General features: G+C 43.1%; 1 protein-coding gene and 1 long non-coding RNA gene across 7 annotated transcripts in view; one reads left to right on the forward strand and one right to left on the reverse strand.

Moving 5' to 3' along the window:
• ITGA6 (integrin subunit alpha 6) overlaps positions 1-5,842 on the forward strand; it is an 82,778-nt gene extending 76,936 nt beyond the window's left edge. For 2 of the 4 annotated variants that reach the window (XM_072751934.1, XM_072751932.1), the window contains exon 26: positions 868-2,998. In XM_072751934.1, the coding sequence (XP_072608035.1) occupies positions 868-1,029 (162 nt within the window). In that variant the 3' untranslated portion in view covers positions 1,030-2,998. Of the gene's footprint in view, positions 1-867 lie in introns of all 4 variants that reach the window. The other 2 variants (XR_012000323.1, XM_072751933.1) reach the window with 2 other exon arrangements.
• The window catches only part of LOC112916405 (uncharacterized), a 188,115-nt gene that overhangs the window by 8,806 nt on the left and 163,926 nt on the right, over positions 1-15,383 (reverse strand). For 2 of the 3 annotated variants that reach the window (XR_012000325.1, XR_003234293.2), the window contains 2 exons: positions 14,875-15,012; positions 837-975 (listed from right to left, as the gene is read on the reverse strand). This is a non-coding gene — a long non-coding RNA (uncharacterized lncRNA). The remainder of the gene's footprint in view (positions 1-836; positions 976-14,874; positions 15,013-15,383) is intronic. The other variant, XR_012000324.1, reaches the window with a different exon arrangement.

A 15,383-nucleotide genomic window follows, 5' to 3' on the forward strand; every position in this document is an offset into this window, starting at 1 on the left:
AAAAACATCTTTTCCATGAAACATATTTTATTCATTTTAAAAATTCAATTTGATCAAAAAGTTTCCTGATATATCCTCAATAAAAGTCTACTTTGGATCAGATGGAATATTTTTAAAAAAATGAATAAAATATATATTAATAATTTAAGTGTAAACATCTTTTGCAAAAGAAAATATTAGGGATGCTCTGAAATGTAGTGTCATACTTCCCTCACGCTCTTTGTGGCACATGATTAATTTGATTATAGGACATAGTACATGATTTATTAATGAAACAGCTTAATTTGGAAGTACAACAGGAACTCCAGGCCATATAAACTGCCTTGTAGCTAATGAGAGATGTGTACTTAGCCTTGGAGGAGAGAAGATTCTTAAATGGACTCACTTGAACACTGGCATATTCAAATAATCTGTAAAATATTTGTGATTTGATTCCATTTTGTTAGTGGGGGAAGGGTGTGAAATAATCTTTGATTTATGGCCTTTAAAAACTCTTTAAATTGAAATGATGTTCTAAATAATCTGATCATTAGGTCTTTAACATATCATGTTGATTATAAAAAATGAAAGCACTGTTCCAGAACTCTGAAATTGTCGGTACAGAGGTGACTTACTACACGGTTACAAAATATAAAGACAAGATGGAAAAACAGACTTTTCTTCTAGTTTTACAGCTGTCTTCTGTTTATCCCCACTGGCTGTTAGGTCTTTTCAACCTACTAGTTCCTTCTTAAAAGAAACCTTTTTTTTTTTCCCCTTCATGCAAAGGTAGGTGTAGCTGAACAGAAAGCTTAGACATTGCCAGTTTGTGCACTTGCTTCTCTTGCAATACTTACTTTGTTTCTACCTCTCTCTCCCCTCCATCAGTGCGGATTCTTTAAACGCTCTAGGTACGATGATAGCGTTCCCCGATACCATGCTGTGAGGATCCGGAAGGAAGAGCGGGAGATCAAAGATGAAAAATACAATGATAACCTTGAAAAAAAACAGTGGATCACAAGTTGGAATGAAAATGAAAGCTACTCTTAAAAGGGGCCAAAAAAAAAAAAAAAAGCTTCACAGTACCCAACTGCTTTTCCCTCGCCAGCTCAGAAGTCTCAGTGGACCCAAGAGCCTGCTCTGTACCTGAATGTTCATTTCAGACAAGACGACGCACAGTACGAACTTAGCTTTCACTGTGGATCTTGTCCTGTAGCCCGAGGCTCCGGGTTTGCACAACCAAATTTAAGACTGTTGGAATGCAGTTTTCTTTACCTGCCTTAATTTGACTTTGACTTTCCGGGGTTGCCTTTGTTCTCGGTGTAGCTGACCTCCCCGTGCGGGAAGGGCCTGCCCAGCGTAGCTGAAGTGAAGGAGGCACCCAGTCGCTGCCCGAGCGGCCGCCCCCCCACCCACCCACCCCGGGGGCACTGTCTCTGCACCCATCCTTCCCGTCGGACTGGAGAGCCTGCAAGCTAACTGTCCCGCATCACCGGACTATGCCGTCGCCGTAGTTGTATTTCAGTTCGAAGTGCTATCTTAAGTTAAATGTGCAATAGGTGACGTTGCCATCCTGCCATCTTTCCCCATTTCCTAGATGTGTGAGTACTCATCACACCAGATAACATACAGGTTCACTTCTCTGTTCACTGAAACACATAGGTGCAAAAGACTTGAATGCTAGTTATACTTACTTGTATATCGTATTTATTTTTTCTTTTTTACAAACCATTTTGTCATTGACAGGCCAAAGAGTCTCCCGTTTACCCTCCCAGTTGGATTAAACAATCAGAATTAGAACATGGGAGGTCATTGGTTTGAATTTAGTGCAAAAAAATAATAAAGCTAATCCTTTATAAGTTATTATATCTCCCTTCATGATAGCCGTCATCCCTTTCCTCCAGACCCAAACTTTGGGTTTAAGTGAAAGTCTATTAAGAAATAGGATTTAACCATAAGATGTTTAATTGTATCAGACAGCGGATATTTCTGAGGGTAGAGCCCTGTGTGACCTTCTGCATTTTTGTGCTGTAACTTTCAAGAATGCTTGGAAACCATGGGTTTGTTGAACTTGGTGCAGCGTTAGGCCCTGCTGCAAATACTGTATCATCAGGACTTGAAAGAAAGGGTTGGTGCCTATGGTGGATCCAAACCGATCCAGTGTGAGACTACTGAGTATCTGATACCAAAGTCAGGACATCACGGCTTTTATGTTTTTATATGTTATTGGAATCATTTAATCAGTGAGTCAATGTTGGTTTTTTTTTTTTTTTTTTTTTTTTTGCTTTGTTTCCTTCCTTATCTATATTCCCCAAAATTACTTTGGGACTGTGCTAACTGTATGGTTTTAATTATAAAAATGAAGTAGCAGAGGAGGAAAACATTTCTATACATTCAACAGAGATTGGGTAGGTAATCTGAATTTTAAAAAATGTTAAGTTATATGGGAAATAATAGCAAACAGGTGCTAATTTGGATCTAGTATAAGCAGCATCTCAATCTTTCAGAAGAACAAAATACAACTGTATTTGTGTGTCACTGTTGCTTTGGAGCTTTTTTTCCTTTTCAGAAATCATATGCCCTTAAGATAGTAAGGACATTAGTCTCCTTGAACTTTGGAATTTTCATTCACAAAGATATTTTTACAATTGATACTTTGTTTACAAAAATTTCTCCAAAACAGGTGATACTAGCCTTTGAAATCTTAGTTCCTTGCTTAGGTAACCTGTAACCAAATGCACTGGCTTTGTTGCCAAGCAGCTGATATTTTGAAAGTGTCTATAGACCTTTGTTATATAAAAAAAAGAAAAAAGAATATCCTAAAAGGGAAGGAAGGGTGGTTCAACAACAAAGAATGTAGTGGTGTTTATTTTTAAAAGCGTCATCTCAAGTCAAGTCACTGGTCTGTTTGCATTTGATACATTTTAATACTAACTAGCACTGTAAAATTATTTCATGATTAGAAAATACCTGTGGATATTTGTATAAAAGTGTGAAATAAATTTTTTTTATGAAAGTGTTTATTGCTTAGTAACACAAGCTCTCAAATTATAAATAACCTGAATTGCTTTTTTATTTTATGGAGCCAACCAAACTCAAGTTTTTTATATTTTTTTATGTGATTGAAGGTTTTCTTTCTTCCTTTGGGCTCTACTGTTCAGTTGATATCATTAAAAAAAAAAAAATTCTTACAAGATGGTTTTACTCAAGATACCTACAAATAATAATACCATGGTGTGAAGAGTAAGAGTTCTTATGGCAAAGTTGCTTTCTTCTTAGATGTTTTGGATGTGAGAGCAGTTGGACTGTGCCATTACTCATCACCAAGGATTGCTTTGGCAGAGCTGACTGGCCTGAAAATATTTTCTTCATGAAAGCAATTCTATGAACCTTCTCGAGTTGGATTATCACAATCTAATAAATGAAAATAAGGCATCTATGTAGTGCTCAGATAATATAGCATGCCATGGCCTTGAATAAATTTCCAAGGCAAAAAATGCATTATCTGTCAAGTAACAGTTTTCTACTGTACTTGGTATCACATAGTGAATTTTAGTCGTCTTCGTTCTTTGAAGACAGGTTTTACCACCCAAAGAAATCTGAGGGGTACTTTTAAATGACAGACCAGTGGCTATGAACCTTTATTCACAGTCCCATGGACCTACCCAGATTAATGATTGGTGTGGAATCGCCATTACAAGTGTCAGCAGCTGTGGTTTGGCTACAGCATAAATGACCTGCGCTGGATATCATGGCAGTGTTTTTTTTTTTTTTTTTTTAATTTTTTATTTTATTATTTATGATAGTCACAGAGAGAGAGAGAGAGAGAGAGAGAGAGAGAGAGGGAGAAGCAGGCTCCATGCACCGGGAGCCCGACGTGGGATTCGATCCTGGGTCTCCAGGATCGCGCCCTGGGCCAAAGGCAGGCGCTAAACCACTAGCGCCACCCAGGGATCCCATGGCAGTGTTTTATAGGATTCTACTCCTTTCTCTTTTAAAAAATCCTAGGAGTGACAGTAGTAGATAAACAGGAATACCCTTGGATCCACTGACAAACATTAACATTTTGTTGCTGGTTATGGGTCACTTGCCACAGTCTCACAATGGGTCATGCCCTTGGGGTTGAGGCTGTTCTGCATATGGAGCAGATGTAAGGGTAAGATCAAGTGTTCTACCCTAAATGAACACCACTTAATAAGAACTGATATCTGGTACACTAACTCATGAAAAGACAATGTGGGAAGATGGACTGGGATTTTATTTTAAAGGAAGAAGAGTAAACTGCTCCAGGTGGCTGGGTTCCACAGAAGTACAACCTGACGGCCGAGAAACCAGGAATGTATGAAAATTGTAATCAGGAGGGGGAGCATAAAGTAAATGATTAAAAGCAGTTCCTTAAGACCAAAGGGTAGGGTCTAATGGTTCACCCACTGAGAAAAAAAGGCAAGGTCAAAAGAAATGAAGAAAATGAACTTCAGAACGATTTCAAAACAGTAGCTACCACAAAAAAGCCAGTAGGCCTCTGTTCTTTCAGTAAGTAGTTCCTACTTATGGTCAAATGGCAAGTTAGTGTTTTCTTTCTCTTATTCCTTAAAAAAAAAAAACAGAAAAACAACAACAAAAAAAAACAGGTTCTGCCAACTTTGAAAGGCATCTGGCCCAGTGCTGAGACCAGATCCACAGAGGCGTTAACTAACAGACCCACCCAGAAGGAAGGTGATAAAGGGATTCCATGGTTAAATCCTCTAATAAGTGAATCTGAAGACAGAAGCCAGAATGAGAAAACTGGCCTAGCACAGTGCAAAGGGGGAGTCAGGTGCAACCGAGTGCATAACTGACCAGGGAATGCTGAACTAGGACACTAGAGTGAGGCGTCCAAGTGCAATTTTTGTAGAGTCTGCAAAGCTTAAAGGCCTCGGTCCTCTCTTTGCCCTTCCCCAGAAGCCAGCTCTCAGACTGTTCCATGGAAATGGGCAAGGACAGACCCACATGAGCAGAGGTCAGATAAAACTACTTACTATTCATACTTCTAGAACATTCACAAAAGTCTCAAACTACAAGGATAGCAAGTACTTCATCATCCAGAACTTAGCAGATAATATTGAGTGCTCTGTTAAGATCCTGTCACTGTAAGGGGTGCTGGGGTAGCTTAGACACTCTTGGCCGAGTGTCTGACTCATGGTTTTGGCTCAGGTCACAATCTCAGGGTCCTGGGATCCAGCCCAGTGTCGGGCTCCACACTCAGCAGGGAATCCACTTAAGATTCTCCCTCCCTCCCTCTGCCCCTACCCCATGCTCACTGGCGTGCTCTCTCAAATCAATGTTAAAACAAGATCTATCATTGTGAAATAGAGACAAATGCAGTTTAATAACTGAAAGATGAATAAGCATGTGGTACATGTGTTCTATGGTATATTACTCAGCCATAAAAAAATTTTTTTTTTCCATTTGAGACAACACAGATGGACCTAGAGGGCATTACGTTAAGTGAAATAAGTCAAAGACAAATACCGTATGATTTCCTTTAGATGTAGAACATAAAAAAGCAGAAAGAGACCCATAAATACAGAGAACAAACTGACGGTTGCCAGAGGGGAGGGGGGTGTGGAGAGGAAACAAAATAGTGAAGGGGAGTGGGAGGTGCACGCTCTCAGTTTTGGAATGTATAAGTCTCAGAAATGAAAGATGTAGCCAATAATACTGTAATAGCATTTTATGGTGATAAGTGGCAGCTACACTTGTGTTGAACACACATAATGTATGTATATAGTTGTCTAATTACTATGTTGTACACCTGTAACTAATGTAGCACCGTGTGTTAACTGCACCTTAATAAAGAAACAAGGGGCACCTGGCTGGCTCAGTCGGTAAGTGTCCGACTCTTGGTTTCAACTCTGGTCATGATCTCAAGATTGTGAGATCAATCTCCAAGTCGGTCTCCGCACTGGGTGTGGAGCCTGCTTAAGATTCCCTCTCCCTCTGCCCCTCACCCTCTAAAAATCAAAATCAAAACAAAACAAAAAAACGAAAAAGCAATCCAAAACTCTCCATTATTACTACAGTCCTCCCCTCCCCAACACCTTTTTATGACCTCTAAGAGTGAGAAAGGGTCTCAATGAAAGTGCTATCTGGGGGGGGGGGGGGCACAGTCATATTTGGTATAACCCATTTATTTGCACATTCAATAGTTGTAGAGCACCTCTTAGAGCACCTATTACAAGCCAAGGTCTGGAGAAACAGGAGTAACACAGACATGATTCTTGCTCTTGTGGAACTCCTGCGATAACTGATATTTAATTTAAAAAATGGACATCACAATAGCTAATTTATACTCTTAAATATAGACTCCACTGCCATTTGTCTATGTGATGATATTACTTTATCATATCTTGTATAAAATGGACCAAATCACAATTTGCGAAAAAGTTCCCAAAGACTAAAATGATGTAATGCTTGCTTTCAGGAGGAATTAACCGGTGTTCTTTTCCTTCCTTTTAAGTCTAACAGGGTGTATAAAATACTGGAATACCTAAAAGACTCTAAGTTTTATGTGAAACAACAGACGGTGCCGTCAAGCATAAATAATCCACTTTATCTCGAGCAGCAGAATTTTAAATCTTGCAGGAAGATACCAACGGCTGACAGATAAGGTCAGGGCCTGGGCCTGGGCGGGTGGAACTTGCCTCCAGAACCCACCGATCCCAGGAGGTCTGGACTAGTCGTTTTCAACCTGGGCTGCAGATGTGACTTTCTGAGGGAACAAGTGAGACAAAACGGCGATGCCCAGACATCCCGCAGACCGACCCCGTCCGGGCCTCGGGGACCGGGCTCCAGAGCGACCGCAAGTGCAGCCCAGGTTGGCAACCACTCAGGGGGGCGTCGGGTGGCCTCAGTGTTTATGGGAAGGGCTCTGCCGTCCGCGTGCAGGTGCCCCATTCCCTGCGGCGCTCCCCGCGCGCCTGCAGCCAGAGCTGAGAAGCCAGCGGCATCCTTGCCACGGGGGGGGGGGGGGGGGGGGGGGGGGGGGCTCGCTGCCCTGAGTGGGGTGGGGGTACTCCGACGGGGGCCTGGCAGGGCCGGGCCTCAGGTTCTTCACCGGTGGAACAGGAACTGGCAATAGGAACCTCCTGGGGTCTTGTAAGGGGCGCAGGCGACTACTGGGAAGCAGCCCTGACCTGCTGTCCTCATTGCACCTGCCCTCGGAACCGCTGGGACGTTCAGGCAGGAGGGAGGGAGGCATAGAAATCTGGTTCCGCTTCCCCATTTCACAGACGGCGAGGCAGTTTCTTAAAATCGTCCCTGAACTTCTTTGCTCGCTCCAAGCCCGTCACATCCCGCGATTCCCTGGTGGGCCCGAAGGCGGCACCCACAAGCTCACGCCCCGCCCACCGCCCCGCCCACAGCCCCACCAGCCCCGCCCACAGCCCCGCCCACAGCCCCACAGCCCCGCCCACCGCCCTGCAGTACCCCCGGGTGCTCCGGGCTGACCTCCTGCGGCGGGACCGCCAGCCCCTACGGCGCCGCTGCCGGGCAGGCCGCGCACACTCGCAAACAGCAACAGCGTGTGGCATCTGCCAACTGCTTTGTACGGAGTCGGGGATTTCGTTTGTTTGTTTTTTCGGACCTGGAAGAACGTGGAGAGCGGATTCCGTTGCCCAGGCCTTCTCAGGGGGCGCCCGGGCGGCTCGGGGCGTGACCCGGGGCGGGGATCCGGCCCACAGCGCCGCGGCTCGGGGGGCCTGCGCCCCCCCTGGGCTCCCTCCCTCTCTCTCTCTGACAAGTAAATACAATTAAAGATAAATAAATGCTTTCTCGGTTCCTTGGCTCACTGTCGCCCGTCGGCCTTGGCGGGGGCGCCCGCCCTCAGCACCTGCCGGCCGCACTGGCACTGTCCGCGGGGCGCGGCTCCCCCCAGGACCCGAACTCAGGGCGGCGGGGGGGGGGGGGGCAGCGGGCTGGCGCCGCCTTCAGCCCGGGCGGGACCCTGGGACCCGGGATCGAGTCCCACGACGGGCTCCCTGCGTGGAGCCTGCTGCTCCCTCGGCCTGTCTCTCTCTCTCTCTGTGTCTTGTGAATAAATGGGTAGAATCTTAAGAAAAACAAACGTCAGAGCGCACTGTGCACTGTTGGAAGGAGGCGGGCGTGGAACTCCCCGTTTCTCCCTCCCACGTGTCCCCATCGCTGACTGAAGGTCCACTAAAGGCAAAATAGACAAGACCAAGCCAGCCCTGGGCGGGCGGCCCTGACCGCACTGCACGCGTCCGCCCCCGCCGCAGGCCGCCCCTCGTGGCCCCGTCGCCGCCCCGTCGCCTGCGCCCGCGACCGCGCCCCCTCTGCGCCCCCTCTGGGGAGCCTGCGCCCAGCCCCAGGTCGAGGCTTCCAGCGGGCTCCCGGGCCGGCTCCGGCTCCGGCTCCGTCCAGGTCCCTTCCCTGTCACTTCCCACGTGGGTGACTCGGACAAATGTGCTGCCCCGACCTGTGGGGAAGACGCAGAGTAGGAGCAGCGAGGCCTCGCCCCGCCCCGCAGGTGCGCCGTACCCCCCCCACCCCCGTGTAAGCCGCGAGGCCTCCCCCCAGCGGCCGATCAGCCCCCACGGCCAAATGCAGAGAAGAGGCCGCACGGAAGACGGGAGGGGCACCCTGGGGGCGCTGCAGGGCCGCCGGCTGGAGGGGGCCCGGACATGGGGAAGGGAGACGCGCGCCAGGCCACAGCGCCCGCGGGGCACCACGACCCCGGGAGCATTCGGCTCTGAAAGTGAGAGGGGCCGAATTTCGGGAGTCCTCACCACCAGCGGGGCTTAAAGCCTGGTGTTTTAAAAACCAGTGGTCTCGATCCTGGGAGACCCCAGAGGATTAAGGGAGCTGAGCTCCTGCTCTTAGCATGGCCAAAGGCCCGCGGAGAAATAGGAAGAGCCACTGAAAAAGACGGGATATAAGGGAGAGTTACTTGCTCATCTCACAGCACGTCCCAGAGGAGCAGGTCCCGGAGGGGCTTCTCCAGGAACGAAGGAGCCGGCAGGTACCCCCGTCTCCCTGACACCCAGCACAAAGTCACGGCCATGGGCAGCCAAGAGTGCGGCGCCAACGCTCACTGCTTACCTTGCTTACAGCAAGCCCTGTGCTTTGCGGGTCCTCAGTCCCGGCGGCGATGTGGGCCCTGCAGAAGCGCCAGGCCTTACTAGAGGTGCATGCCCTGCCCATGTGTGCTCTGCGGATCTTCCCAGGCCAGCCCTGCTCCTGGCCTCAGCAGGTCTTATTTCATAAGCAGACTGGTGTGAACTTTGTTAAAACCCCACCCCAGCTGGGCACAAAACACCGGCCACAACAAGCAAAGAGAGCCTCTGAACAACCGGACTGAAGAGAAAAGCACGCAGAACACATCAGCAGGGTGACTGCAGTACACACAGGAGATACCCCCTTCCTGCTGGGTTTTGGTACACGGGAGAGGACTGCACCTTATGGCCTCCTGTTCTTCATAAGGCCATTACGTTCAAGGAGAGATGTAGCTGACTTTCCTAATACAGAAACAGTGACACAAAATGAGGAGACAAAGAAGTATGTCCCAAATGAAAGAACAGGACCAAAGCATAAGAGACCTAAGCAAAATGAATGTAAGTAAATACGCCTGATAGAGAATTTAATGATTGCAAAGATACTCACTGGACTTGAGAAAAGAGTGGAGGACATCAGTGAGACCCTTAACACAGAGATTAAAAAAGAACCAATCAGAGAAGAGGAACTCAACACAAGAAATAAAATTAAAATTACACTTGATGTAATAAATAGCAGCACCGAAAAAGCAGAGGAATGAAGGAAAGTAATAAAGATGAGCAGATGAGAGAAAAAAATTTGCAAAATGAGACTTTACTTAGGAAACTTACTAACTCCATCAAGTGTAATAACATTCACATTATAGGGATTCCAGAAGAAGGAGAAGAGGGGCAGAAAATTTATTTGACGCAATAATCGCCAAAAACTTCTGCATTCTGGGGAAGGAAACAGATATCCAGATCCAGGAGGCACAGGGATGGCCCAACAAAATCAACCCAAGGAGGTCCACACTAAGACACATAGTAGTTAAAATGGCAAATAGTAGTGATAGAGAATTTTAAAAACACGAAGAGAAAAGAAGGAAACCTTCAAAAGGCTATCAATAGGTTTTTTAGCTGAAACATTGCAGGCCAGAAGGAAGTAACGAGACACAAAGTGCTAATAGGGAAAAAAGTCTGCAGCCAAGAATACTCTATCCAGCAAGGCTATCATTCAGAATAGAAGGAGAGGTAAAGAGCTTCTCAGACAAACAAAAGCTAAAGGCTTTCATGACCAGTGAACCAGCCCTATAAGAAATGTTGAAGGGGACTCTGAGTGAAAAGGAAAGACCATGAGTAAGAAAAGTAGGGAAAAAAAGATGTGGTGCACACATGCACATGTGCACACACACACGCACACACACTGGAATATTACTCAGCCATAAAAAAGAAGGCAATCTTGCTGTTTACAATGATGTGGATGGAGCTAGAGAATATTATGCTAGGTAAAATAAGCCAGCCAGAGAAAGACAAATACCCTTTGATTTCACTCACATGTGAAATTTAAAAATCAAAACAGATGAACATAGCAGGGGGTCGAAAAGAGAGACAAACCAGAAAACAGACTCTTAACCCTGGAGAACAAACTGAGGGTTACTGCAGGGAGCTGAGTTAAATGGGTGATGGGGATCAAGGAGGGCACCTGTTGTGATGAGCACTGGGTGTTGCATCTAAGTGATGAATCACTAAATTCTACACCTGAAACTAGTATTATACTGTATATCAACGAACTGTAATATACATAAAAACTTTTTTTAAAAAAAAGGAAAAAAGGAAACACAGAAGCAGTAAAAATAAACATTATCTGTAAAATTAGGTCAACAGATTCACAGAATAAAAGGATGTAAGGTATGACACCATATACCTAAAACATGGCAGGGGGTGGGGTGGGGAGGACAGAACTGGTTCAAACTTAAGTGACCATCAATTATATATAAATTACTATATGCATGAGATGTTACTTGCAAATCGAAAGGTAACCACTAATCAAAAACCACTACTAAGTATGCAAAAAACAAAGAGGAAAGAATCCAAATGTATCACTAAAGAAAGCCAGCGAACTATGAAAGAGAGCTACAAAAACAACAGAACTACAAAAACAATCACAAAACAACAAAATGGTAATAAATATTAATAATTATCCTGAATGTAAATGGAATAAACACTCCAATCAAAAGACATAGGTTGACAAAATGGATAAAAAAAAAAAAACCAACATTCATACGCTGCTTACAAGAGACTCATTTCAGACCTAAAGACACCTGCAAATTGCAAGTGAGGTAATGGAGAAACATTTATTATGCAAATTGATGTCAAGAGAAAGCTGGGCTAGTAATGCTTATATTGGACAAAATAGACTTTAAAACAAAGACTGTAACAAGAGACAGAAATGGACGCTATATGAAGGGGTCAATCCAACAAGAAGATATAATAATTGTAAATATTTATGTACCAAAAATGGGAGCACTCAAATACATAAAACAGTAAATAACAAACATAAAGGAACTAATTGAGAGTAAAACAGTAACAGTAAGGGACTTTAAAACCCCACTTACAGCAATGGACAGATCATCTAAACAGAAAATCAACAGGGAAACAGTGGCTTTGAATGATACACTGGACCATAGGGATTTAACAGATATATTCAGAACATTCTATCCTAAGACAGCAGAGTACACATTCTTTTCAAGTGCACACAGAACATTCTCCAGAATAGATCACATATGAGGCCACAAAACAACTCTCAACAAATTCAAAAAGATTGAAGTCATACCATGTATCTTTTCTGACCACAAGGTTATGAAAATACAAATCAACAACAAGAGAAGATCTGAAAAGAGCACAAATACATGGAGGTTAAATAACACAATACTAAACAATGAATGAATCAACCAGAAATCAAAGAAGAAATAAAAAATTACATGTAGAGGGATCCCTGGGTGGCTCAGCGGTTTAGCGCCTGCCTTCGGCCCAGGGCATGATCCTGGAGTCCCGGGATCGAGTCCTGCATTGGGCTCCCTGCATGGAGCCTGCTTCTCCCTCTGCCTGTGTCTCTGTTTCCCTCTCTCTGTCTCTCTCATGAGTAAATAAATAAAATATTAAAAAAAAAATTACATGTAGAGAAATGTCACCACCACCACAATGGTCCAAAACCTTTGGGATGCAGAAAAAGCTGTTCTGAGGACATTTATAGCCATACAGCCCTACCTCAAGAAGCAAGAAAAATCTCCAATAAACAACCTAACCTTATTCAAAAAGGAACCAAAAAGAGAAGAACAAACCCAAAGCCAGCAAAAGGAAGGAAACAATAAAGACTAGAGTAGAAATAAATGATACAGAAACTAAAAAAAATAACAAAACAGATCAATGGAACCAGAAGCTGGTTCTTTGAAAACATCAACAAAACTGATAAACTTCTAGCCAGACTCATAGAGAGAGAGAGAAAGAGAGAGAAAGAGAGATATATATATAGAGAGAATGAGAACTCAAATAAACAAAAGCACAGGGATCCCTGGGTGGCACAGCGGTTTGGCGCCTGCCTTTGGCCCAGGGCACGATCCTGGAGACCCGGGATCGAATCCCACGTCAGGCTCCCGGTGTATGGAGCCTGCTTCTCCCTCTGCCTGTGTCTCTGCCTCTCTCTCTCTCTCTCTCTCTCTCTGTATGACTATCATAAAAAAAAAAATTTAAAAAAAAAACAAAAGCACAAATGGAAGAGTACAAATAACGACTGACACCACAGAAATACAAAGGATTATAAGATAAGTTTGGAAAACTATATGCCAATAAATTGGACAACCTAGAAGAAATGGATAAATTCCTAGAAACATATAATCTACCAAAACTGAAGTAGGCAAAAATAGAAAATTTGAACAGACTCTCAGCAATGAAACTGAATAAATAATCAAAATCCTCTCAACAATAATAGTCCAGGACTAGATTCACAGGCAAATTCTACTACACATTTAAAGAAGAGCTAATACTTCTCAAGAGGAGGGTCTCACGGTATCTTCTGTGGTTCTACACAAAGTTTAGGATTGTTTGTCTTAACTGTGAAAAATGCTGTTAGTATTCTGATGGGGATTGCATTCTTCTCAAATCATTCCAAAACTAGAAGAGGAAAGGAAACTTCCAAATTTATTCTGTGATACTAAAACCAAACAAAGACATCACAAAAACAAAAGAACTATGGGCCAATATATCTAACGAACATAGTTGCAAAAATCCTCAACAAAATATTAGCAAACTGAATCGAACAATACATTAAAAAAAAATCATCCACCAGATCAAATGGGATTAAGTCACAGGATATGAGAGTGGTTCAATATTTGCAAATCAATCAGTGTGATACATCACATCAACCAGTAAAAGGATAAGAACCATATGATCATTTCAATAGATGCAGAAAAAGCATTTGACAAAGTACAACATCCATTGATGATAAAAAAAAAAAAAACTCAACAAAGTAGGTTCAGAGGGAACATACCTCAACAGAATAAAGGTGTTATATGAAAAACCCACAGTGAACATCACACTCAATGGGGTAAATCCGAGAGCTTTCCCTCTAAGGTCAGGAACAAGACAAGGATATTCACTCTCACCATTTTTATTCAATATAACGCCAGAAGTCCTAGCAGCAATAGGACAACAAAAAAGAAGCAAAAGGCATCCTAATTGATAAGAAATAAGAAAAACTAAGAAAAAAAGAAAGAAAAAAAAAGAAATAAGAAAAACTTTCACTGTTTGCAGGTGACATACTATAAATAAAAAACCCAAAAGACTTCATCAAAAAACTACTAGAACTGATTAATGAATTCAGTAAAGTCATAGGATACAACCTCAATGTACACAGAACTCCATTGTATTTCTACTAATAATGAAGCAACAGAAAGATAAATTAAGAAAACAACCACAACTACAACTGAACCCAAAATAGTAAAATACCTAGGAATAAACTTAACGAGATAGGTGAAAGACTTGTACTCTGAAAACTATAGAATACTGATTAAAAAATTGAGGATGACCCAAAGAAGTGGAAATACATTCCATGTTCACAGATTGGAAGAACAAATGGTGTTAGAGTGTCTATACAATCCAAAGCAATCTACAGATTTAAGGCAGTCTCTATCAGAATACTAAAAGCGTTTTTCAAAGAGCTACAACAAACAATCCTAAACTTTGTATAGAACCACAAAAGACCCTGCATAGCCAAAGCAATCTTGAAAAAGAAGAACAAAACTGGAGGTATCCCAATCCCAGATTTCAAGATCTACTGCAAAGCCATAGTAATCAAAACAGTATGGTACTGACCTGGAAATAGACACATAGATCAATGGAACAGAATACAGACCCCAGATATAAATCCACGATTATATATAGTCAATTAATCTTCGACAAAGGAGGCAAGAATATGCAATGGGGAAAAGACAGTCTCTTCAACAAGTGGTGTTGGGAAAACTGACAGCTACATGCAAAAGAATGAAACTGAATCACTCTTATACACCATACACAAAAATAAACTCAAAATGGATTAAGGACCTAAATGTGAGACCTGAAACCGTAAAAATCCTAGAACAGAGCACAGACAGTAATTTCTCTGATATTGGCTATAGCAACATCTTTTGTCTCCTGAGGCAAGAGAAACATAAGCCAAAATAAACTTTTGGGACTATATCAAAATTAAAAGATTCTGCAAAACAAAGGAAATCATCAACACAACTAAAAGGCAACCTACTGAATGGTAGAAGATATCTGCAAATGATATATCTGATAAAGGGTTAATATCCATAATATATAAAGAACTTACACGACTCAGGGCACTTGGGTGTCTGACTCTTGATTTCAGCTCAGTTGTGATCTTGGGGTCATGGGATCAAGGCCCATGTTGGGCTCCATGCTGAGTGTGGTGCCTGCTTAAAATTCTCTCCCACCACGTGCATGGACTCTAAAAAAAAAAAAAAAAAAAAAAAAAAGGAACTTACACAACTCAACAGCAAGCAATAATCCAATTAAAAAAGGAAAAACAGGCATAAGACATGAACAGACATCTCCAAAGAAGACATCCAGATGGCCTATAGACACATGAAAAAATGCTCAACATCACTCATCATCAGGGAAATGCAAATCAAAACCACAATGAGATATCACCTCACACCTGTCAAAATGGTTAAAATAAAAAAACCTGAGCAACAACAAGTGTTGACAAGGATATGGAGAAAAAGGAACCTCTGAGTACTGCTGGGGGGAAACCACTGTGGAAAAGAGTATGGAGTTTCCTCAAAAAGTTAAAAATAGAGCTACCCTATGATCCAGTAG

Source organism: Vulpes vulpes, chromosome 3, assembly GCF_048418805.1.
Source record: "Vulpes vulpes isolate BD-2025 chromosome 3, VulVul3, whole genome shotgun sequence".
Lineage (NCBI taxonomy): Eukaryota > Metazoa > Chordata > Mammalia > Carnivora > Canidae > Vulpes > Vulpes vulpes.